At 35.5% G+C, this 27,323-nt stretch overlaps 3 protein-coding genes across 3 annotated transcripts in view; 2 read left to right on the top strand and 1 right to left on the bottom strand.

The window, feature by feature from the left end:
* The window catches only part of LOC123688796, a 52,347-nt gene extending 49,223 nt beyond the window's left edge, over positions 1–3,124 (bottom strand). Inside the window, exon 1 of the mRNA XM_045627462.1 lies at positions 2,548–3,124. Within this exon, the coding sequence (XP_045483418.1) occupies positions 2,548–3,027 (480 nt within the window). The 5' untranslated portion in view covers positions 3,028–3,124. The remainder of the gene's footprint in view (positions 1–2,547) is intronic.
* A 13,247-nt stretch (positions 3,125–16,371) lies between these two features.
* Positions 16,372–19,353, top strand: LOC123689000. The gene has a single exon (XM_045627784.1). It carries the CDS (start codon positions 16,372–16,374, stop codon positions 19,351–19,353), a length of 2,982 nt encoding a protein of 993 aa, XP_045483740.1.
* A 1,894-nt stretch (positions 19,354–21,247) lies between these two features.
* Positions 21,248–26,582, top strand: LOC123688781 (adenosine deaminase-like protein). Its single transcript, XM_045627445.1, has 5 exons — positions 21,248–21,575; positions 21,728–22,172; positions 22,316–22,558; positions 22,613–22,713; positions 26,243–26,582. Exons 1-5 carry the CDS (start codon positions 21,531–21,533, stop codon positions 26,444–26,446), a joined length of 1,038 nt encoding a protein of 345 aa, XP_045483401.1. The 5' UTR covers positions 21,248–21,530; the 3' UTR covers positions 26,447–26,582.
* Positions 26,583–27,323: the final 741 nt, after the last annotated feature.

The following is a 27,323-nucleotide window of genomic DNA, read 5'->3' as shown; positions in this document are numbered from 1 at the left end:
ATGAAAGAAACATTATCATCTCTCATCAATTTCAATCTGAATTATTATATTCCATTCTTGTAGAGCAAAACCCCAGAGCCGTAAGATGTAACTTATTTTATGGGATGAAAGGATGAAGGATGAAACCTTAGGCTTTGAGTAGTGTCCCATGTATCGGGAGTCTCACATTCGTTGTCTAGTGAGGAGATGAGCTAGAAAAATTAATGACACATTTTTGGGCTAGATTTTTGAGATATTTATTATAGTGGAAACCGCTACCCCATATATTCAACTATTTTCAAACTATAAGAGGAAATTGGAGAATGGCGTGAAATGAAAAGTTCTCATAACTTCTTTATTCTTTAGTATTCCTATTATTCTTTATTATTTGTGCCATTAACATAAACCAAAAACAAACTGCAGGCATTTTTTCAGTTGAATCCATTGGTGTAATAACTCATTTTTCATTGCCATTAGTTGTGAAATTATAATACAAACTTTTATTTTTTTTTTAATGTAAACCATAAAAATTTTTATAACAAAAAAATCACTCAATTGTCCAAATTTGGTATCGTATTTTTCAAAATATGTGCCCCCAAATTCGATCATTATAGAATTCAGTTACTCAATGAAATTAGAGAACCTACTTCGAACAAAATGTCATATCACTTTGTTGGAATTTATTGAGGGAACGAAAAACCTTATAAAAAAATTACCGCTTTCGTCAGACAATCAAGGCACCTTCCATGCAAATCTTCAAGTTTCATATTTTGTATCAGAAAATTTCAGCCGATAGCGTGGAGATCATCTCAAAAAAATCTGAATCAGATCAAATCTTTGACCGCAGAAATATTTACTATTTAGAATTTTTTTTCCAATTTTTTCTTGACTCTCCTATAATGTGCTGATGTTGAAATTTTGCAAGGAGCTTGAAATTTTCATTTAATATAAACACCGAAAATCTCAATTTTGTCGATTATATGGTCACGGAAATGAAAACATTTTGACATTTTTTTATATTCTTATTTAATTATCTATGGTTCTGATTACGGTATTTAGTAAAAAATTATTGAAATGCTTCTGAAGGTTATTCGATATATATACATAGTTAATTTATATATTTTTCACAATATACATGCATTTTAGAAAAAAAATATAAAATTTTAGTCACCACCTTTTAAAGGTGATTTCTCGCAAAGGGGTGGGCTGAGGAAATTTTGTTATAGAAAAGACCCATCTTAATTTCATACGAGCATTCACTTCCTGAATTTTTGTCGCATGACAATATTGTAATCGACCTTCTGTTCTTGTAATGTCAGGATCTGAGGTCTTAAAGAGATGAAGATATCGGGAAAAAATGGGAATTTGGAAGAGCAAAAAGGAAGAAAAACGCCGAAAGAGCTGTATCAAATAAGATATGTTCATTTTCCTACAACTGCTATGAAAAATAGGGTATTCTTCATAGCTTACTCAATTTCGATACTATGTATTGCTCATACTGTGGGAAATATTATTGGCCACTTTGCCCATACCTCGCTTGGTAGACCAATGAAATCAGGCTTTTGAGTCGTTTCTATGGAAACGCAATAAATTAGCACATACAGTCAACGAAGGCATTTTGATTTTAATCAAGTCCATTACTTGAATTATAGAAATTTGTGCAGTTGTAGGAAAAGTATAGTGTGCAACATGTGAAGAAAGTCCTTTTCTAGCTCGCGAGAAAAGTTGGACTTTCCCCACTTGTTGCACAATATACTATTTCGTACGTAGCCTTGTAAAAGTAGTATATTGTACAAGAAGTTGGGAAAGTTCAATTTTTCTCATGAGTGTGGAAGTTTGTGGCACGAACCTATAAGGCGAGTGCTGCAAACACACGAGTGAGAAAAGAACTTTCTCACTCTTCTCACTTTTCAATGGTCTTCATTGACAGTACCTATGCATTTCTTGCGGTTCCATAGAAACGACTTCTCAAAAGCCCAATTTCATTAGTCTTTCAAGAGTGGTGTGGACAAAGTGCCGTGAAGAATAATATTTCTCACAGTATGAGCAATACATAGTTTTCAAATTCAGTTAGCCTTGAGATGTAGGCTACTTTACATAGCAGTTATAAGGAAAAGATTTTCAGCAATAATTAAAGTTGAATTGAATATGAACAAACTCTGCCTTTTTATTATCATAATATAACTACACATTTAAAACTTCTTGATTGTATTCAGTGAGTTCTATCAAGGTTCTTCCAAGTTCCATATATGGAATTTTCACCAGTTTTTTTCCAACTTTCATTCTGCACCTATCTTCCTAATTTCTCAGATATCAGGAAAAATTGATGGAGAGCCGACAGACTTTTTTTTCTCAATTTCAATATGAAATCTTCATATTCTAAAATATAAAGCTTTTTTTCTATTACAATTCCATGGATATTCGATGTAAATGATAAAAAGAAACAAATTGAGTTCGCGAATGAATCTCTGGAGTGTATGTAGCGTAAAACAGGTGGCAGATTTTCTAGCATATTCTTGGAACCGATAAGATACAAATAAACCGACTGTGTCAACTTCAATAACTTACTGGAATTCTACTATTACTTGTCAACCAAACCCATGAGTCTCCACCAGGAGCTGCACCTTTTCCTCCATTCTGTTGCCTTTTAATTTCATCTTTCGTTTTCAAGCTGTCCTTCATTTCTGGACTGAAGAACTCAACATGCGGCTCTGTACTTGAAGAATCCAACAAATTGATATCTGGAACATCTCGTTTTTTTCTTGTCGTATTTCTCACTTGAAACTCTATAAACAATCTTAAAATTTCCCGTTGTGTATTATCCTTCAACATCTCAGACATGAAAAATTGATCGAATTGATTTTTACTGATAAACTCATTTCGCATCTCGAAATTTATTAAACGGTATACATAGTGAGCTAAGCAAATTTCTGTGAGGAAAATTAAAATGACGCAACAGAGTACCCTGATGGAATAGCTGGGATTCAATTTGTGCTGGAGTACTTTTGTATTATAATCTAAATCTCGTTTGACGTCGTACGTGGACATCTTACTCTACTTCCGGATTACGCGACGCTTCCGAGCATCTAAATCGACGTCTTCAACATGTGACGCCTGAAAGTAAACTGACGGAACTGGCGGAAATCCCGCTCCACCCGCTTCAGCGTCTGGCCTGGCTTTCAGGCAAATTGAAAGAGCCTGGGCCCTGCTTATTTATCTAACAGACGTTCCCGTTATGAAGTAATTAAAGCGTATTTTGAGATTAGAAGATGCGTTGGGATCTTTTATTCATATTAATCTACGTCATACCAAAACGTAATCCAGGCGGATGCTTTGCGCTAGGAATATCTAAAATTTCACGGATGTTGTTTAATCCATATTTTCAATCAATAATGAAGGTGCTCACAAAATGTAGGAAAGCTTGGTCCCTCAAATATTCGAGATAAGGTGTATAGACTCAAAACCTTCACTCTATCCAGACCGTTTATCATAGAAATTGGCAGTTTGACTGAATTTGACCTATTGCGAATGAAATTTTGTACATAAGTTTTATAACTCCGGAAGGATTCAGAGCAGTACGTCGGGGTCCTCAAATTCGATTCGAAAAACCTAGAAACCTGATATTTCTAAGGTAGGTTAGGACTGCGAATCTCGATTGTGTTCCTTAATCTAGCTGGTGGTTGGGTGACTCAAGGGCAGGGCCCCCGCAACCGCGCGTTCAACGCGTGCACCGCACGCGGGCGCCACTCTTAAGGGGCGCCAAAATCTCTTATAGACCGCATGAAAATCCGAAAGACCAAAAGTTTTTGAAAAAATTTTTTTTAATTTTTTAACAATTTTAAACGTTCAAAGACATCTTTTACACATCCAAACAAGTTCCCGAACATCACAATCCCTATAAAATAACCTCGGCCACAGATTGCAATTATACGATTCTTTTCGAGTAAACAAATCATAAATAATCATCCCTTTGTCGGTACGGGATTTCTTTATGGACCACCTTGCACTGGACGGCGGGCACCATTTCTTCGATCATCACTAAAACGCATATGGTACACATAAACAATCATAAATACCGAAGCGATAGCTTTTAGCCAGGGGAATTACTGAAACTTTCGCCACCATCTGTAGGAAAAATACTACATGTTACAGAGAATTTCTGAAACTACCAAAATCTGCTTGCTATGCTATAACAGCAGAAAAAAGAATAGTTATTTTGTTTCGAAACGTTTAGGGGTTGAGGTCAAGACGCAAAAAATTAAAATACTCAGATAATTGGAAAGATTTGTATTTTGTGTAATTGTGGTTTGTTTTACTGTTTCTTGTTGTGATTAAATTAAATTTTATGAAATGGTAAGTACCTATCCACATACAGTATTAGCATTTCTATTAGTCTATAAAATTCGATATTCTTCTTTTCTGTTTAAAATGGTGCACATCCTAAATTAGCCCATACCTATATACTATAATATTATTTTTATTTTTTTTATTTGTAATCGTGAAAAAATTGAATCGACTTTGATATTTTGAATTTGTTACCTGGGGCCACCATCATATTATACTTAATTTTTTTTTAATATGCATCCTGGATGTGTATTATTTATTTGATGTTCGTAGCCGTTTGACATTCTAAAAAAATTATATTTCACCTTTGCCAAAAATTAATTATTATAACAGGAACAGGGTATGTGCTTCAGATCGGTCTTAACTTATTATTATTATTAGTATTAACTCCGTTTAGGTTTAAAGGCTCGGATTTAAGGTTTAAATTCATAAAAATGAAAACATACGGGTTATTCTCAAAGGCATGGCGCAAAGTAAATCATGGGTGAATGTCCTTACCAATTTTGGATCAAGTTTTTCTTAAATTCTAGGAGCCATACAAGAGAAAACGACCTTCTGGTGCAAAATTTCGAGAGCAAAAAAAAGCTAGACTTCAACAAAGGGAGAAGATGGCTGGGAGTATGGAATAATATTTAATAATTATTAATAATAATATTAATAATAATATACTACTATACTAATAATACTACACCAAGAAATGGCAACTAAATTAACACTAATTCATTCTGAAAAAGTGCCATATTACAAGTACCGACCGGAAACCATCCTAGAAAACGAGCGCTATAAACTGTACTGGGATCGTACAGTTTTGACTGATAAAACAGTCCCTCACAACAGGCCAGATATATTGCTAGTTGATAAACATCAAAAGTCAGCAATACTCATCGACGTAGCTATACCTAATAACAACAACATGCGTCAAAAAGAGGTCGAAAAAATTTCAAAATATAGGGACCTCGAATTTCAGATAAAGCGCCAGTGGGGAATGATATCAACGAGAACTATTCCAATTATTATCTCAACAACAGGAATAGTACCCAAAAATCTCAAGAGAAATATCAAGCAACTAGGACTTAGTGAGTATATATGTAATATAATGCAAAAAGCTGTTCTTTTAGGTACTGCAAGGACGGTGAGAAAATTCCTAGGAAACGAAGGACAGGTCCAAGGAACGCGTGTAAGAGGACCAGAAGTTCGACGAGAACCAGGGGGACCACAAGGACCGGACACGACCGAGCTCTACCCTTCTGATATTTTAAATATCTGGGACTGAGTGAATGTTCCTCTTAGCGAGGAGTGAGAAGCCGACGGCGAGGAGAAATCCTACGCGTATAGGCAAAAGTCCGATATTAATATTTTAATATAATATTATGAATAATTTAAAGAAGAATAAAGCTCAGGTTTTGAAAACTCTGCAGTTTCATTACAAAATTAAAATAAAATGCGGTTTTGATCGAATGCTTGAATAAAATAATGAAACATTTAAAAAATGTATTATGCAACAACTGACAGCATAAAGTTCTTAAGGCATTCAATAAAGGTTGCTGATAGTTTTTTTAACCTTTCTACAAATAAATTCCTAACAAAAACTGAAACATTTTTTGCCGATTATCCTGCGACGTTTTTCTCCACTTCCCCCCTTTTTGGGGCGCCAAAATATTTTCGGCACGCGGGCGTTGATGACCCTTGCGGGGGCCCTGCTCAAGGGGGTCATGACCCCCCAAAATGAAACCACCTCACACTTAATATGCGTTTTAAGCAGGGCCGTCGCTAGCCAAACTGCCGGCCTAGGCAGAGATCCAATTTGCCGCCCTTACAGAAGCTAATTCTGCAGAATGCTAAAAATTAATATTGGATAATCGGGGTCCAGGGTCCGCTCAAGCATTACTGCCGCCCCGGAAAAAATACAAGGCGGCACCCTAGCAGGTTTGTGGTTTTGTATTAAGATATTTAGTGTGGAAAACTTGCCACTATTTTTATGAAAAGTATATTAGGAAGTGATAAATGTATTTCAAGTGTAATTAATTTTATGGATTCGAATTCAAATCGAATTGAAGGTGATCTAGGAAATGTGGAATGTAATAAACAATAAACGTGCTTAACTGAATTCTTATGAATAAATGATGAAATATATCAATTGATATCAGGTTTTAGACTCTTCTGCTGAGTTTCGACTTCATAAATCACTCGAACATTTCAATTTTTTTCTTTGATTTGATGAAATAAAACAACCAGATGATGCGGATGAACCATTTTTTATTCGAATAGACGCAGACATTCTCGATGCAAAGTTTTTTAAGTTTAGTGAATTTAATAAAAAAAATCTTTCGTGAAATTCGTCGAAATTAAAAAAATAAGTATTTAATTCATCTCTCGGCAGGAATCAAGATTTCTCGGAAAAAGTAGATAATGCCGCTCTTCATTATTTGTCACCCCTCTAGAGCGGGACCTGCTCAGTTTTGACTTTATAAAAAGCTTGAAAATTTTGTTTTTTTCTTTAAGATTATCGACTAAAACAATCGAATCATGCGGAAGAACCATTATTTTGAATTCGAATGCACCCACGCCCAACATTAGTTAATTCGATATAAAAATGAAAAATATTGTAATATAACGGAATGTGGTTTGAAATAAGAAAACATCTTATATATCTTGAGAAGGATAAGTAGTAAATGGTGAAATGGAATAATTTCTCGTTTTTTCTGATTATTGGAGATTTGAGAACAAAAATAATCCAGAAGCCGCCCCAAGCAGCAATAAAATTCGGCAACGTTTAGCAAAGCGAACGCCGACAAGCCTAATGAGTGCATTTGTTTTTTAGCGTCAATAAATCGTAAACAGCACTATGAGAAGATTACGGGACATCTGGATATTTATGAGTATAATACATAATGCGGCACCTTTGATGGTTTTTGATTTTAATTAAATTTGTCGATATTCCTGTCGTTGCTGTCCGAATAAAATCTCATTCGGTAATTTGAATTTCTACACATGTGATTTTTGTTTATCAAGCTTGAAATGTCGCCCTTGAATTTTGCCACCCTACGCGACCGCCTACCCTGCCTCCCCCCTAGCGACGGCCCTGGTTTCAAGCAGACAAGGTACAAAATGGAATCAATAACAGTATTAGTTGTGAATTAAAAAATTCATATCTTTTCTGTCGAAGTGTACAAAAATTAAATAATTGGTTCACAAACGTGTAACGGCATAAATATGAACAAATTATTCCGAAGAATTCCCATCTTCAAACTAAATAAAAATACAGATGAGGGTAACATAAAAATGAATGAATAGCTCGTAGCAATAGGTTTATAATTCTCATCCCTAAAGAACGTCTTTCAACTGAAATTGCAGATATAATTTCGGCTGTACCTGTAGCTTTTACTGTGGGCACGTTTGAATGTTCGATGATTTTATTATTCTTGTTCTTGCTGTTATTGGTAAACCTGAAGGGGCAAATTTTTTTGAAATTTTTTCCGAGATTTGAATCGGAAAAAGAACAGAGATAATATATGTTTTGCAGAAGTAATTACAGCTGTCGTCTGTAACTGTTACTGTCAGCTCTTCTGAATATTTCATTACCCTTTGTTGTTGTTTAGGCAAATTTTTCTGTGATGTTTTCTGTGTTTTCCGAGATTTGCATCGGATGTTGACGAGGACGCTGTGATTACAAGGTTTTCAAAGGGTTCAAAGACCAAATTAGATTTCGTGTTGAAGTTGTCAATTATCTTCTTTTTTTCATATTAAACAATCCATTTACCATTCAATTTTTATATTAATTTCTACCTGAATGGTTAAAACCCTGATAAGTAAATAAACAGATTATAATACATAGGCGTACAAGTTTACTTCCGTCGTTGTTTTCCGAAATTCGAGGCTTTATTGTGAAAAACTGGTTATACATTTATGATTAAAAGTTTTGTCCATCGATAGCCACTACTTTCTCCCATCTCTCGGGCAGCGTACGAATCCCGCGTTGAAAAAACTGGTCATTTTAAAGCGATTCACGAAGGATTGTAAGACTATTGCTACGAGCTATTCATTCATTTTAATGTTACCCTTATCGGTATTCTTAACTTTTTTGAAGAGGGGAACTCATTCAGATATTAATTCTTCGGAAAAATTTGATCATGACGTTGCGCGATTGTGTACCAATCAGATAATTTTTGTAGACTTCGAAATGTGAATTTTGTAATTTACAGCTAATATTGTTATTAATTCCATTTCAAGCAGAGAAGGTACGACCTTCTCTGCTTGAAATGCATATTGAGTGTTGGGTGGTTCCATTTGGGGGGGGGGGGTCATGACCTCCTTTCTATACGAAAGAAGGCCTTGAATACCATTACTTTACTCATGGATTGTCCCATATTGGCGAGCGAGTCATTAACTTCCAAAATACTCGACGTCCAAAACCCCTGGTTCGACGTCTACGGTGCTTCTACTCTTCTGGCATACTTCTACCATTTGCAGCTTGATTCCAGAATTCAAGATTCTTCGGGCATCTTCATAATTCTCAGTTTGATATTGATCCCATCTTCTTCTTCTGCTTATTCTCTAAAGCTTTTCTACAAAAATTCTCCAGAATAAATAAATATCATCAAAATGCTTCCCATCACAGAACACTAGGTAAATGTGTAAAAAGTGCTAACGCCGTACTAAATGAAGGCAACAATATTGCCGATATTTTGTCCGCCATCACTGAGTGATTTACATGGCGGGAAAATTTGAATATGAAGGCATGGCAATTCATTGATATTGTTGGAATATTTTTAGAATTTATTTTAGATGATGTTGCTATTATTTCAAATTGAAACAAAAAATATCATTCATAAGTTTTATTTATCAAAGGCAATTTATATATTTGCTTGAAATAGTAATTATTTATAAAAATCAATACATAATATTCATTATATTGGGAGATTTACACTATAACTGACTGAAAAAAAATACCTTTTTATACCTACTTTATAACTACTACTATAACTGACTGAAAAAAAATACCTTTTAATACCTACTTTATGAAATTCTATCTGATGAACAACAAATGTTCAGTTGGATTAATCTATCGTCCTATGTTATAGTGCTCATTTTGTAATTCACTTTAATTATCACAGGTCTTCTTTGATACTTCATTTTCAGCTCATTTGGAGGTTGTAGGTGGAGATATGAAAAAAAAATTATAAATAGCGATCAATTAGTAATTCATTTCAATTTGATATGATAATTCTGGATCTCGTAGATGGTTATTGTAAGAATCATTAATATTTTCCATACAAGAAACATTTGGGGAAGTTCTGGAAACATAGGGATGATGATGATAAATTTGATATTTCAGTGAAGGCAGAGGAACAGAACTTAACTTTAATCTAATTGGTTTTGAAGGATTATTATAATCACAAGTAAGGATTTCAGATAATATTAGAACATTGAAATACAAACCCAGCCCAGTCCTATTATGTTCTAAATTTAGTTTCTCATGGATTACCTGACCTTACCTGAAACCTGAAACAGAACTTGTGATAAGCGACAATAAAAACAACTTTATCTGTTCACTGCTGCCATACAAGAATTACAATTACAAACATAATTTATTGTTGGTTATAAAATCATATTGGAAAACTCAAACACTGATTGGCTTATTATGAGAATAAAATTTTTAGATCGTGATATATATACCGTGTATGCTGAGTGATTGTAACGTCACATCTGTTGCCAATGTTAGCACTAGCGGTTTCACCCCCCCTGCTTCCCATATTCTTTTTTAGCTTATTCTCTAAAGCTTTTACACAAAAATTCTCCAATATAAATTAATATTATAATAATGCACCTCTTTATCAACAGCCTCTTAATAGAGTTGTCTCTAACCAGTTCATTGACTAAATCATCACTTTTCAAGTAGTGTTTAGCTTATTTTCAACCTTTCTGTATTTCCCGGATGTTATTACGTTATTTCACTTATGGACTCCAAAACAGCGATTGGGATTAAGGTTATTCCGTAAACTATAATTCGATCCAACCATCTTCCTGCCATTCTATCCTTCAATGTAATCATTTGATAATTCATCATAAAATTTTGCAAAAAACATTACAAAAAAGAAAACTAATCCCAGGTACCTACAATAATTCAGTTGAATTATTATTACAACCGTTTGATAATGTTACAAACCCGTGGGTGGTTGTTAGTTCCCCCTTGGGCGCTTCCCCAGGTGGCGGATAGGGGAAAGCCTCCCAGATATGGGTGGTACCGAGGAAATTAAATACTTAGGGTGGACCAAAACTGGCACCTAGGACACTAGGACACTACGGTCTCCAAGTTAGGAGCGGTACTCCGACAGCGTCTGAACTCCAAGTAGAAGCGGCGTTGAATTATTCGATATTCAATTGAATTTTCAATATTCAATATTTGTGTCTTTGGATTTCAGGAATTCAAATTGAAGGTAAGTTCCTTCATTGACTTCGAAATCATTCTGTAACAGTGGCGGAATCAATAGCAAGCTGAAGACTAGGGCAGCAAATTCTAAGAGGCGGCAGATTCAGCTTAATAATTTTTATTTTGATTCACATAATTCAAAAAAAATATGATACTCACATAAAGTTAGAATTTCGAAAAATTGAAGAAAAATTTAAATATTCAACAAAAATCGAAATACATGTAGTCCTATACAGAGCCAAATACTCAATATGTCAAGATCTATGCATGAACAATTTCGAAACACTTTGTAAAATATAAGATTTCGTACTATGATATAACTAATGATTTTGCGAATTTCAAGTCTCGAAAAAAGGTATTGTAATGATTCTATAATATAATTCAAATTCAAACTGTAATACTAGTCTGTGAGTCCAAAAAAACCATTTTCGGGCGTGTTGCGTACAATATTTTTTCGGCAACCGTGTAGAATAACAAATCAATGAGACCACACATTTGTTTTATATTCATTTTAATTCTTATTTAAATTAAACAGAAGAAAAAATATCTACCACATATTAGCAGAAACATTCTAATTCTTATTTATATTAAAATTCGAGCAATTATTAATGTTGGAAGGATTCAATTTGTTTGAAATGCCTGGTATATTTAAATTCATTTTGTTGAATCCAGAACAAGACGGCAAAGTTTCCATTTCACATCGATTGTTTTCTTCTAACGTGAAATGTTACTTTCTCAGAGAAAGTGCTCACTTCCCGGACGGTTGCCGAAAAAGGAAATTTATTGTATTATCTTCAAACTGGATATAATAATAAAAATTTGTAAACGTTCACCAATTAAAATTGAGCCTTCAATTTTGATTAATTCGTTTCATATTGTAAACTATCAAATTGGTAATTTTTAGGCCCCTCGTCCACGGAGCAACTGGTTTCTGATTAAACTGTTTTAATACCGTAGTAACAAACCAGTTGGGTACTCATTTCTCGTACACGTATCGACGCAAATGTTATTAGAAAAATATCAGTATCCGTTAGTTTATATTAGCAAAGTACTTTTTGGGTGTGTGTTGTGATAAATTATGGATGATTTAGATGAGATGGCTATTTTGTACTATTATAATCGGAGATTTTGCCATAAATCAACAAATGCAGCAAGAAAATGCACTCTTTCATATCGATAATCGTTCAAAAGCACTTAATTTGAGAGATTATTTAGCAAATTACTTTTTGACCCCGCGTGCACAACTTCCATGGCAATGGAAATTTGTAACTTAAAAATAAAAATTTCCTAATATTTGATATTTGTTACCTATATAGACAACAATAAAACTTGTTATAAATAACCATGTGTTTTTTTCTTCAAAAAAATACAAAATTTGAGTGTAGAACCTGACATGTCTAAATTCTTTAGTTTTTTTTTGGGGTCTCTGAAATGTCTTTCAATTTTTCTCCAGTCGGGCTTTATATATAGGCAATTAACATATATGATAAAAATACAAAGATGTAACTTAATATACTATATACCTACCTGTCATATTCATTTCTTTTCCTATTTTATTCCATGCCCCTTCTGTTTTGTCTTTTCTGGAGTATTGCGATAATTTATAATTGTAAAAAAAAGGAAATTTTTCCACTTCCTGGACGAATTTTACGTTCAAACTTTGTTCATTCATATTTTTGTGTGAGATATCCATACAAAATATCCCTTGGCGACCGACAGTGCTAGTCTCTTGGCGACTTATCACTTACACGTACGCTACCGATCCGTGACTGGTACGTCCGTGTACGAGATACAATTTGAATCAACACGCGGAGACGCATAAGAAACTGGCAAGTGACGAAGATATTAAAACAGTCAGAAACCAGTTGCTCCGTGGACGAGCGGCCCTACTGAAAAAGGAGAATCTCTCCGAAACGTCCAATTCAATATTGTATAGTTACACAAAGACCTTACCTTACATCAAAAGTGGTACATGATTTAGATATTTTCTGCTTAAAATAATGTTTTTTGATAATTCTTCGCTGTGAAAATAACCAAGGATCTGAGTGATCTGACTCAGTAGATACCTTAGCTCTCAATGATGATGCTAATCCTCAGGGAACCATCAGTTGACGCAACGAGGATTGTTGATTTTGGATACAATATTCAAAACTGCCGGATCAACTCACATAATTTACTCATCAATAAAAATAAGCGATCTAGTTATTTACGTTAATAACAAATAGGGAACTGATCAGACCTCTAGTGAATGCGTGATACGTGATAATTTTCACATCTTTGGTCATACAAAACCAAAGCTACAATATTCTAACAATATCCAAAAACAGTTTTTTTTTGTTGAGTATTGCCTATAAGGAAGGGCGCCGAAATTTTATTTTGCCGTCCTGACTGTCAGGAAAGCAACGCGAAACTACCTGACTCAAATATCTTTTCCAAGACATCATAATGGACGAACAAAACCAAGCAATGGCCCTCAGTCCCGGGTACCCCTTAAGTGGGGAGAGGGTGCTAAGAATCCCCCGGTGTCGAAGAGATGTCTTCAGATTGAACCACGAAAGAAGAATTGGTACATGGAATGTACGGAGAATGTACCAAGCAGGAAAAGCTGCAAATATAGTTGTTACTGCAACTAGTCAACTCATCTTATTTTCTTTGTTTTCCTTTTATTATTAATAAATTCATTGTTTTCCTAATTCAGAGAATATCATTCATTTAAATGTACCGCGGGAAAACATATGCTGGAGATTTGATAGATGCCAGATGCGCGAGGATTCATTCAAGACCCGTCCGTGCATATGGACATTTTCATACAGATTTTCCACTCGCTCTTTCGTTGTGTTAAACGCAATATTTTCTTTTTCATAAACATTTTCGAGTCGACTCTATTTTCAAGAACAATACCGTTTCTTCGGTTGTGCGAGATTGAGTGTTCCGTCTACCACCCGTTCGACGGCGAAGATCTATCAGCCAAGGACATTTCATGGACTTTACCAAGGTAGGCAGAAATCATTTCTCCACAAATTTCAATTTTCGGTCCTTCGCTACTTTTTTCATATTAAGGCCCTTGTCGTGCCATATTGGTCCAATCGAGCCGAATATTTGAACCTTATTTCTAAATTCTTTTGGTTAGGAAACTCTGAATTTAATTCATTTCATTTCCATATTGTTCTGCTCATAAAAAACTGATAAGCGCAGTGTGTTGACATTCAGCGTCTTCTCAACCATAGACGACGTATTTTCAGTGGATAACCTCTCATTGTCGAACAATAACAATAACCTGACTTTTCGTAAACAATTTCATGATTGTTTACTTTCGATTATTTCGTTTCTCTATTTCTATATTTTCGCTCTTTCTGTCAGGTATTGTTCTTGTTTGAACATTTATCGATATATAGTGTCCATACTTTGTTATTGATATTTTCATTTTCGTTCAATTTGAAAAACTTTTCAAAATAAACTTTCGACCTAACATTATAACTGCAGTATACTTTGAATCGTAGAACAGTTCATTCCACTCACAATGAATTCTAAAGTGAAACAGAATAAAGCACGACGTCAAGTTCTCATTGATGACATCGAGGAAATTTTGGTTTTAGCTCAGGCTGCGGTAACTGATCAAAGTCTCCACGTACGATTTCGTTTAAGATACGAAAGTCTGGAAGAAATTCACAGCGAATTTCAAACTCTGCACAGTGCTATCATAGTACTTTTAGCAAATTCAGATGAACCAGATTACAACGCCGAAAAATCAGTTAGAGCTGCGTTTACCGATAATTATTTCACAATCAAAACGATCTACGTGAATTTGTTTCCTGTCGTTATACCTGAGACCAATCGTATATCAAAATCGCCAAGTGTTAAACTTCGTAAAATCGTTTTACCTATTTTTGATGGTAATTATAAGGAATGGCCAACGTTTTATGACTTATTCAAAAGCTTAGTTCACGAGAATTCTAATTTGAGTCAAATCGAAAAATTTCAATATCTATTAAGTTCACTTTCTTCTCAAGCTCTTAATTTGCTCAAAGGTTTTCCTTTGACCGCTCAAAATTATGAAAACGCCTTTCAAACTCTAACTGATAGATATCAAAATAGACGCCTCTTAGCTAATACATGTTGGAATGAAATTTATAATATTTCAAAACTTCACAGTGAGTCGGCATCCGGACTTAGACGGATTCTGGAGGTATTTTCGGAAAATTTAGCTGTGTTGAAAAACTTAGGTCTGCCTACTGATCAGTGGGACTTTGTTTTATTTCATCTGCTCATTCAAAAATTAGACACAGCCACCATTAAACGATTCGAATTACAGGAATGCTCAACAGACATTCCTTCATTTATCAATTTGCAAACTTTCTTAACTGATCAATGTGTAGCTCTAGAATCAGTGGCTCTTTCTGTTCCTTCAAAATCTCAACAGTTTTCTGATTCTCGAACTTCAAAATTCAATAATACTTCAAGTAAACGAAATTCCGCTCTTTTAGTTCAGTCGAAAAATAATTCAGATAAAAAAGGCATTAGCTGTAATTATTGCAAGTCATCTCATAATATTTACAACTGTCCTTCGTTTTTGGGAAAAACTGCCTCAGATCGTTTCAAAATTGTCAAAGATAAGAATTGGTGCATCAATTGCCTTCATTCTGGGCATCAATTAAATAACTGTTCCTCGAAATCAACATGTCGAACCTGTAATAAAAAACATCATTCTTTATTGCACATGCGCAGTCCATCAGACGATGTACCTCAGAACGAATCATGCCAATCGCAGAGTCAAACCTCTTATTTTTCGCATTCCAACTCAGTGAATCTTTTGCCTGCCAACTCCACAGTTTTATTGGCTACTGCTCAAGTAGACATCCAAGACGCTTGGGGTAACTTTCAGAAAGTTCGAGTTTTATTAGACGCCGGTTCTCAAATTAATATCATATCCCAATCTTGTGTTAATAAGTTAGGATTGCAAATTTCAAAGACTGCACTTTCAATTACTGGCATAGGGGAAAGTTCATCTACTGCTTCTGGTAGCACTGTCTGCTCTATTCGCCCTACAGGTCAGATCAATCCATCTTTCACCTTTGACGCTGCAGTTCTCCCAAAAATTTGTACACAAATGCCGACCTCTTTAGTCCAATTTTCCAATTGGAAATGCATCTCCAACAAAAAATTAGCAGATCCTGAATTTTCTACTCCACATTCTGTGGACATTCTTCTTGGTGCAGATATTTTCCCACTTGTACTCAAGGACGGTCGAATCAAAGGCAACGGTTCGGAACCTACAGCCCTAGAAACTGTTTTCGGTTGGGTTTTCATGGGACAAATTCAGTCTCCTAGTCGCTCAATGAATTCATTTCATTTGTCTTTATGTGATTCTTCTTTGAATTCCACATTAAAGAGGTTCTGGGAACCTCTTTGAACAACTCTTTGTTGAAGGTCATTCGAGAGATGCTTCGGGACGATACACGGTTGCATTGCCATTTGAAAGTGGCAAATGCGTTTGTTTTGGGGATACATATTCTTTAGCTCTGCGTCGTTTTCTGTCGCTCGAACGTAGACTTATAAGAACTCCAGAAGTTTACCAGGAGTATTGTCATTTCATGAAAGATTATTTGAGTAGTAATCATATGTCGTCAGTAATCACCGATGTCGAAACTGAAAATAATTTCTATATCCCTCATCATTGTATCATCAAGCCTGATAGTGCGTCGACTAAGTTACGAGTAGTGTTCGACCTATCAGCTCACCTTCCAGGTAAATTGTCCTTGAATGATGCTCTCTTGATTGGTCCTAAATTACAGAAGGATATTTTTGTAATTCTGTTGAATTTTCGTGTCCACACTTTCGTTTTCACGGCCGATATAAAACAGATGTATCGTCAAATCTTGATTCAGCCCTCACATCGTGATTACCAAAGAATTCTTTGGAGGTTTTCTCCGTCAGAGCCTATCGGTGCATATCGATTAAACACTGTTACCTACGGAGTTGCGCCTGCTCCTTTTCTTGCTCTTAGAACTTTGTCTCAACTAGCTGAGGACGAAGGAGCCTCTTTCCCAAATGCTTCCAAAATCCTGCTCAGGGATATTTACGTGGACGATATTGTCACTGGCTGTGATGATCTCGAACAGGCCAAAGTTTTGGTGGATGAGTTGATATCATTGTTGGAATGTGGTGGGTTTGAGCTTCGTAAGTGGTGTAGCAATAGCCATGAATTACTTTCGCGTGTTCCTTTAGACCACCAACATCAGCATTCCATAAACTTTGATGCCGACTCTGCCATTAAGATTCTTGGTTTGAAATGGTTTCCTTCATTGGATGAATTTTCTTACTCAGTGAAGTCATCTGGTGAGGTCTGCTCAAAACGATCTATCCTGTCTGATCTCTCACGTATTTTTGACCCTCTCGGATTTCTTGCCCCATTTACTTTTCTTGCAAAGCACTTAATCCAGCATCTCTGGACTTTAGGCTTGCAATGGGATGATTCTCTCCCAGTGGAGGTAAACAATCGCTGGAATCAGTGCAAATCTGAATTGCACGAACTAGCAAAGCTCAAAATTCCTAGACTGTTGGCATCAGGTTCCTATTCACGATGCGAACTCCATGGCTTCGGAGACAGTAGTGAACGAGGTTATGCTGCTGTCATTTACCTTAGATTTTTCTATCCCAACGGATCTGTTGGTACATCATTCGTATGTGGCAAATCGAAGGTTTCTCCGGTAAAGAGAATTTCAATTCCTAGATTGGAACTCTGCGCCTGTCTTCTCTTGTCTAAACTCATTTCCTTAGTTCTCTCGATCTATTCATCCGCCTTTCAGATAAGCAAAGTTTTTGCCTGGTCCGATTCCACAGTCGCTCTGACATGGATCAGATCCTCCCCTCATCGATGGAAATCGTTCGTCAGTAATCGAACGACTCAGATTCAGGAATTGGTTTCGCCAGAACTCTGGTATCATGTCAAATCTAGGGATAACCCCGCTGATTGTGCTTCACGTGGTTTGACGCCAGTTGAACTTCTGAATTGTACATTATGGTGGGCGGGACCATACTGGCTCCGTTCAGAGGAAACCACTTTCGATCGCAGAGAAATGGAAAGTGATCAGAATCTCGTGAGGGAGGAAGAGCGTCACATTTCTTTGCCCACATTTGTCTGCTCGCAATTTGTACCTGAGTTGCTTTCGAAGTTCTCGTCGTTGTCCAAGATTCAGCGTATAGTGGTTTACGTTTTCAGATTCGTTCATAACCTGAAAAACTCCAAGTCTCGTATAAATGGAATTGTATCATCGATGGACCTCAAACATGCTTTCACCTTCATCATCAAGCAAGTACAGCAATCTGTGTTTCAGGCAGATATTGCTAATATTCAGAATGAAAAACCTATTTCGAAGGGTCTTCGTAAGTTGAATCTTTTCATTGGCGAGGATGGTGTTCTCAGGGTGGGCGGCAGACTTTCATTTTCTGGTCTTTCGTATGACCATAAACACCCAGCCCTTCTTCCGTCTTCTCATCGACTCACTGAACTTATAATTCAGCATTTCCATAGAGTTTACCATCATCCAGGTGCCCAAACTCTACAATTTCTCCTTACTCAACAAGTTTGGATATTGTCCGCTCGAAGAGCGATAAATAAAGTTAATTCTCGTTGTCATACCTGTTTCAGGGTGAAACCAAAGGCTTCTCAGCCTTTAATGAGTAATTTGCCCTCTCTAAGAGTGAATCAGCTCAAGCCTTTTCAATGTGTAGGTGTAGACTATGGTGGGCCATTTCAAACAACTATGTCTCGAACTCGCGGTTCTAAATCGTTCAAGTCGTACATATGCCTGTTTGTATGTTTTACAACAAAGGCATTACATTTAGAACTCGTCTCAGATCTCACGTCCAACGCCTTTCTCGCTGCATTACGTCGATTCATTGCTCGACGAGGACGATGCAATCATATATTTAGTGACGGCGGAACGAACTTCAAAGGAGCATATCGAGAGCTCTCAAACTATATGCAAAATGCGCTGATTGAGGAACAAATAAAATGGAGCTTTAATCCCCCTTCTGGTCCACATTTTGGAGGACTTTGGGAATCCGGAATAAAATCCGTTAAATCGCACTTGCTTCGAATCATAGGTGATCAAATTCTTACTTATGAGGAATTTTACACAGTACTTACGCAAATAGAAGCTCTTCTCAACTCGCGCCCGCTTTGTCCACTTAGTAATGACCCGAATGACATATCGGCGTTAACGCCGGGACATTTTCTCACCTTAGCGCCATTGACTGCGTTACCTGAACCGGACTTATCACACCTTTCAATGGGAAGACTTTCACGTTGGCAGCTTTTGACGCATATCCACCAAGATTTTTGGAAACGGTGGCACTTGGAATATTTAAACACGTTACAACAACGTAAGAAGTGGTTCGATAAAACCACCGATTGTCTCTCAATAGGTACACTCGTACTTATCAAAGATGATCAGCTTCCTCCATTGCGCTGGCGTTTAGGACGAATCGAAAAATTGCACCATGGTGCTGATAAAATAGCTCGAGTAGCTAGTGTCCGTACAACTCAAGGTATACTGCAGAGGCCGGTGGTTAAGTTATGCCCTTTACCACTTCAATAATTTTTTTGTTTTTTTTTTGTCAACTCTTTTTTTCGTGTAAAATATTCTATTTTAGGTGAGCGGTTATGTTACTGCAACTAGTCAACTCATCTTATTTTCTTTGTTTTCCTTTTATTATTAATAAATTCATTGTTTTCCTAATTCAGAGAATATCATTCATTTAAATGTACCGCGGGAAAACATATGCTGGAGATTTGATAGATGCCAGATGCGCGAGGATTCATTCAAGACCCGTCCGTGCATATGGACATTTTCATACAGATTTTCCACTCGCTCTTTCGTTGTGTTAAACGCAATATTTTCTTTTTCATAAACATTTTCGAGTCGACTCTATTTTCAAGAACAATACCGTTTCTTCGGTTGTGCGAGATTGAGTGTTCCGTCTACCACCCGTTCGACGGCGAAGATCTATCAGCCAAGGACATTTCATGGACTTTACCAAGGTAGGCAGAAATCATTTCTCCACAAATTTCAATTTTCGGTCCTTCGCTACTTTTTTCATATTAAGGCCCTTGTCGTGCCAATAGTGGAACAGATTAAACTACTCCAAATCAGCATACTGGGTTGTAGTGAGACAAGATTGCCAAACACTGGACACTGCTCCATAGACGAACACCATGTATATTTCTCGGGAGACGATACTTTTAGAAATAAAAATGGAGTAGCAATTATTGTTAATGGAGAAACCAATGATTCCGTAAAAGGATTCATCCCTATTTCAAGTAAAATTGCTTTAATCAAGATCATCGCAAAACCATTCGACTCAATATTATTCAGACATATGCACCGACTTCTGGCAGTTATGAAGCAGAGATCGAAGAGATCTACGAACAGATAAAGACATCTCTCAAACACAGAAAGAAGGAAGAAGTCAACTTCATTCTGGGCGATATGAATGCCAAAGTTGGGGAAGGAATGGTATAACAGTTGGTGGGTGATTTCGGGTTGGGAATAAGGAATGAGAGAGGAGAAAGATTGATAGAGTTTTGTCAGGAAATGGACCTTACAATCATAAATACGTTCTTTAAACTTCCTGCCAGGAGACTGTACACATGGGAATCTCCAGCTAATAATAAACACAGAATCGTAAGAAATCAAATAGACTTTGTGATGATAAATAGAAGATATCGCAATTCGGTTATATCTTGCAAAACGTACCCAGGAGCGGACATCCCATCAGATCACAACCTTTTGCTAGCTCGTACTAGATAGACTACGACTAAAGAAAATAGCGAAAAGACCACCTCTGTGAAGTGCGGACGTGCGCAAACTTAAGGAAGATAGTATATTCCTGCAGACCAAGGATAAATTTAAAAGCAGTTCAAAACTATATCGGAAACTACGGATCATAAAACCGAAATAGAAGAACTTTGGATTGAAATGAAGGTTTCTATAACTTCAATCACGCAAGAAGAATTGAAACCCGATAGGATGACCAGAAGACAGGAATGGATGACGGATACAATCTTGGAACTAATGGAAGAGAGAAGACAGCACAGAAACAAAGATGAAAATAAATATATGGACACACATAGGAGGGTTCTGAGAGCAATTAGGAGGCAAAAAGAAAGATGGCTGCTGGATAAATGTTTGTAAATCGAAACTCTACAGGCAACACATCATGCGGCGCACGCGGACTTCTATATTTTACCTGAGCCCTTTGTTCTTAGTTAATAGTTGGCCTGCTAGTGTTAGTTCTTAGTTCTTAGGAGACGTGCATAAACGCCGTTATTGATTTGTTAGCGTTCAATTCTTAGTTCTAAGTTCTTAGGTTTAGTCTTAGTTCTTAGGACTGGTGCATAAATCCACCATTAGTTCTTAGGTACGGTGCGTAAATCCACCATAACAAGGCCATAGACGTCGAATAATATAATTCTATCTCTATGCTTGTGTGTGGATTGTGGTTATGTTATTTATTATTTAAAAAATTTAAATTCTCATTTCTCATGTCCATTCTGAGTTGTGAGAGAGCTGTAACAGCGTTTTCTGAATCAAGAAATCCAAGATGATAAGATCTATCTAGACAGCTAAGATTAAGTTCGAAATGAAAACATATATAAAAAAGTAAAAATATTTATGATTTTTAGAATAGGTACTTAGTTGATGGGATGCATAATTTGGCATTTCCAGCTTTAATTGAATGCCTTGGCTGTATTTCCTGAACAATATTACCCAATATGGATTCATCATTTGAAGATTTTTGTCTTTCTCTACCTAAAATAGTAAGATATCGAAATTCAACTTTTTTGGATAGTACACACATATATGCACATATTAGAATTTAATTACTGCCGAAATAACGTGAAGAATATATTGAAGGATCAAAAAAAATTTAACTCATTGATTTATAGCAATTTGAATAATATTTTTTCAGGAACTGCATGCCCATCTTAATGGTTCATTGAGTGATAAAATTCTGCCTCTCCTTGGTTGTCCATATTCAGATATATGCAATTATCAAAAGTTACGAAATATTCCGATCGGACAGAGAAACCTTGAAAATGTCTTTAAAACATTTGCCATTGCCCACAAAGCTACTTCATCTTCACAAACAGTTTATTTAGCAACATTGAACCTAATCAAAGAGTTTGCTGCAGACAATGTTATCTACTTGGAACTCAGGACCACTCCAAGAAATGAAGAGGGAATGAGTGCTGAAAACTATATTGAATCTGTCATTAAGGCAATTCAAGATTCAACAAATAGAATATTAGTTAAATTAATCCTATCGTTAAACAGGCAGCATAGTTTAGAAGAGTGTACAAATAACTTAAATTTGATATTGAAAAAGCAATCAGAATATCCTGATATTATCAAAGGTACTAATATTAATTTTGTATTTGATTCATACATTCTTGCTGTATATGTAGAGAAACAGAAATTTTATTTTAAAATTCAAATAAATAATTGAATTTGCTAAATCTATGTATTTATAATTACAATAAAAAATGTTAAATTTCAGGAATAGATCTTAGTGGAAACCCTATTCATGGGTCATTTCATGACTTAAAACATCTCTTCGAAAGGGGAAGGAACAACAACCTTTTTACTACAATTCACTGTGGAGAAGTAGTAAATTCAAAAGAAATTCATGAAATACTTGAATTTAGACCAGAAAGAATAGGGCATGCTTGTTATTTACATCCAAACTATAATGGTTGTATACAGAACTGGAATTTACTTAAGGAACTCAGACTGCCAACAGGTATACCTATTATTACTATTTGCTAAAAAAAAAATTATATTAATTACTTTACAGAGATCTGCCTCACTTCAAATATAGTAACTGGAACAGTAGATATTTATGAAAACCATCACGTTCAAGAATGGATAAAGGATAATTTACCATTTTCTTTAAATGTAAGTCTAGTCAAATTCAAAGAGGAGAAATTATCCTAAGAAGAAATAGAAAACAAATTTTTGCACTTGTAAATTTATGACCCAGATTCTGATCTTGGGATGCAGTAAATGCAATATTTTTTAGTAGGGTACCTAATGAATAAAATATTTCAAAGAAAGTCATTATGAGATAAGGACATTTAACAGCAGCAAATTTAAAATATTCACAGTTCTCATTCCAATAAAAAAATATGTATTAAGAGAATTAGACTCTTTATTTTTCATAATCAAAAACTTGACATTCTTTTGGTTTAACTATCAGCACACTTCAAAAAACATAACAGTACTATCAATTTAAAAAGAACTTCATGAGTTCACAACAAAAATTACTCATGTCTTTCTTGATTGAAGTGTGTTATGTGACTTTGATTATTCAGAGGCTGTCAGTCCAAAGCAGTTTTCAATGATACAAAGTGAAAAAACAGCTCTAATAGCTACACTCACAGTACTTCAAGTATTAGAGAATTTGAAACTCATGGTTTGCCATTGACTAATTCTATTCATTCAATAAATATTGTCGAAGGTGTTTCCGTCTGAACACAAAAATGTGTGAATACAATTTGCAAAAGAACCTGGATTTCAAACTTTTATGTAGAATAATTTTTTTTTTAATGAACGGGGTGCCAGAAAATGTTAGTATAATTAAGCCTTCAAATACAAATGCTCTCAATGATCGAAGGCACACTAACTTTGTAGCATTTGAAACACTACCTGATTGTTTCTAGACACAAAAGTAATAAAATGCTCTTTATTATATTTTATCAATATTTATGTAATTCAACTATCAAATTATTGAAAAATATTTTCAACTTACCATATTTATGTATATTCTATATCTGAAATTTTTTTCTGTTTCGACATATTTGACAAATGGGTCTGTATTATATTATTATCTATTGAAATCAATTGAAAAAAGTTTTTAACATTTAAAAACGCAATATTTGACAATTTTCATGCATTTTTCGAACATTTTTCTTTCTCATATTTGTAACTTTTATGTGGCATATAATTCGCCATTTATTTTACAGGACAAAATTTTGTCCTTTAAAATAAATTGCAGGACAACATTTTTCAGATATTTATAAAAATGAGTATCTTATTAGAGGTATAGTAGAGGGGTGTATATGAGTTTATTATCGCTTCCAAGATGATTACTTTTATTTCCCTGCGAGCATGTCTATGTCCAAGGTTTATTATTTTTCTTTATCTGTCCGCTTTGTCCGCGTCACCCCTTGTTTTGCCATCTGTGATTTTTGCATTCGTCATCTGTATTCACATACCCGTTGTTTTCGTTTTTTGTATCATTCTCGTCACGAAATTTCAATACTGCAGTTATCAAAGAACTGAAAATTGTCTGTGCTATGTTGTATAATTTGATGTGTTTCATTCAAATTGCAATTTATTTGTGAAGACATCAGTTTTGAATTGACTAAACAGGATGTTCCTAAATTGGATGTACAAACGAAAATAACAGATTCCTCGGCCTATAACTTGGGCCCAAAAACGCTTTGTTTTTGAGATACAGGTGTTTTTTCTCATAGCTCCTGCCCTTCACAAGATATTTAACTTAAATTTTGTATAGATATTTCGATCTGAAGTTTTCATCATGTGATATGCTAATTTTGAATGCAAATCTATAGGGTGATATTTTTTCTGGAATAGTGTCCTCTTCTTTTCTTCAGAACATTTTTTTGGTGAACCACTAGTAGTAGAAAATTGTAAAATGAAAATCTGGTCCATTATTATTTTTGGTTTCTTGTAGTTTTATCGTATCTGCTACCGATTTCGAGAAAAAATATCTAACAACTCTCTAGTAATCCAAATTACTATTGAGTTCCAGTTGGTAATCTGTGATGAATAAATGAATTATAAGTTTTGGTACTTTTTCACCCAATCTGTAGCGAGAATTAATAAAGATTCGATAAACTGGTGTAAACATCACAAAATAGTAGGACTACAAGAAACACCCTGTATCACAAAAACATAGCGTTTGCGTTGTTTATAGAACTTTTATTAAAATCATCCAAGGAATCTTTAATTTCCTTCGTAACTCCAATTTAGGAATTTATACAGGAAAACCCTGTATAAGGTGAGAACAATCGAATCGGTAATAATATCAAACCCCATTTTCCCACATTTCAGATGTGAGTGAACGTTGTCGTCAAAGAATTTTTTATAATTATGTGCAACGAAGGAAATGACACAGATCACGCGGCTTCACAGCGATAGCGCGCCGATGGCACAATATGCCTTGATTTTCCGCCCTCACAACTCGCTTGCGCTGTATCTCTTTCCTCGAATATGCCTTCGTATCTCATCCACTCTCACTGGGGCGTCGTCGTTACTGGCATTGGAATCCCGAGAGATGCGCAGCCCACGACGACATCTCTCGGGCAAGCAACGAATAACTACACACTCTCCTGCCAGTACCGACGATGTCCCAGAGTAGGAGGTATGAAGGTTCGAGGAGATAAAGCGCAAGCGATGCAGGCGGTGTTTTGTACGGCCTTCTCACTTCTCAGAAGGTTTCTCTCGGTCTTCGATGACTGTTCCTCTTGTTCGTGTATACTCACCTGCCTATGCAATTTTCATTTAAAAATAGCATTGAACTATACTTCTATAGTTCAAAGAAGAACTCGAATGTATATACATTTTTCTAATGCCATGTCAATAAATAAAAAATTTTCCCATATTCGGAGGTATTCATTAATAGACTAGAATATGTAAAAGGTTGTATTCAATTGAGATTATTCGAGTTAGATCTCATTTTTGAAACTTTTCCTAAGAAAAAAGAGTATGAAACGTTTAAATTGAAGTTGTATGTAACTATCTATACCACTTATACTCATTCTTCTCTTCAATTCATCACTATTCATTGTTTAGTTCAGCCAGAAAACTGTATGAAAAGCATTTTTGAAGTTTCGAAGTAATCATAATAACCTTGTGCCCGCTAGCAAATAGTTATACCGAACAATCTGTCCTTCCTTAGTTGGTTCAAAATATTTCCGAGAGAAGTTCATTTGTAAGGGGGAAATTCTGGATAATATCGTAATTTCTTCGTTGATGGTGCTGATGAATATTCAATTTGTAGTACCTTATCCTACTATATTATTCTATACCTTATAATAGATATCACCTATATACAATGATAGATAGTAGGTAGGATTTCCAAAATTTAAATTCGACCTATATCTGAGTTTGTTTTATGATTTTCATTAACTATTGACCCAAATTGCTGTACAATTTCAATAATAGAGTAGTGTCAGCACTATAGTTTGATCAGTTGCTGGAAGTACATAGTACATGTAACAATAAATGAATCATACCCATAGTCCATTGGACTGGCTACACTATAATTCTAGTCGTAACCAATTAGAAACCTATTTCATTCATGTGAAAAGTCAAATGTCTTCAAGTAGGTGTTTTGTGACGCCTGCTGACTCTGCTCTATCTCACTATAATATTCACTAATAAAAACATTTCATTGCAGACTGACGATAAGGGAATTTTTAACACTTCTCTTTCTCAAGAATTTCAAATTGCTAAGAAGTTTTTCAAATTCTCTGCTCCAGATCTTTGGAAAATCTCTATGAATTCTATTGAGGATAGTTTTGCGAATGCTGAAGAAAAAATATATTTGAAAATGAAGTTGGAGGATTGGAAATTTAAAAATTACAAGTTCTTCTCACAATAAAGGCCTTAGAGCAGACAATAAAAATCATGGAACCCAACAAAATTTTAAAAAAATTGATAATGCATGAACCAAGCAATTTAATGCATTATTTATTTTAGTTAATCGATTTTCCTTCAAAATAAAAAATTTAAGAATGTTTGGAATTTTTCTTTCAAAATACTCCACCTTTTTCACTGAGACAGGTGCACCATTGTAATCGAAAGACTAGATTTGGACGCATGAATCTGGTGGTGCATGCGGAAAGTGAATAGCAAGGGTTTTTTCCGCACGCAAATATTAAAGAGTCGTATCGATAATAAAATTTTGGCATGTCTCTATGCGCCAATCATAAAATTCGAATGTTTCTCTATGAAGCTGAGCGCACAATAGTTATTTTCCTAACAAGTGTGGAAAGTGATACCTTTCCGCAAGAGACTGCAGACTCCGCTTAGCGTTGTTCGGTCAAGCTGTTAAGTGCGGAAAACACACTTTCCTATCGAATTACTGTAAATCTCATGTTCAAGTGAGCTTCTTGTCAGATATAAATCCCAGACACTCGGCCTCGTCTCTCCATTCGATCCTCATACCGAACATTACAACGTGTCCTTGGGCTGAAGGAAACAGCCTCGCTATTCTCAGGGTTCACTTCAATTCTTTATCGACCATATCTTCTGAGACAGCTTCTTGCAGGTATTTCTTTGCCATTTTAGGACACCATGAACTGGCAAGAAGAATCGTTCCATGGAGCTTTTCTCCGTGACGGTGATAGCAGAGATCCTTACCAGTAGAGATGAGCGATATTTCAAGTACTGTGATTTAATCACTGATATCAGAATTTCACAGATAGTCGCAGGTCCGCAAAACGAGTACAGAGCGTGACGTGATCACCGTTTGAACA

The sequence above is a fragment of the Harmonia axyridis genome, chromosome 1, assembly GCF_914767665.1.
Source record: "Harmonia axyridis chromosome 1, icHarAxyr1.1, whole genome shotgun sequence".
Lineage (NCBI taxonomy): Eukaryota > Metazoa > Arthropoda > Insecta > Coleoptera > Coccinellidae > Harmonia > Harmonia axyridis.
This window is presented reverse-complemented; position numbering and strand designations above follow the sequence as displayed.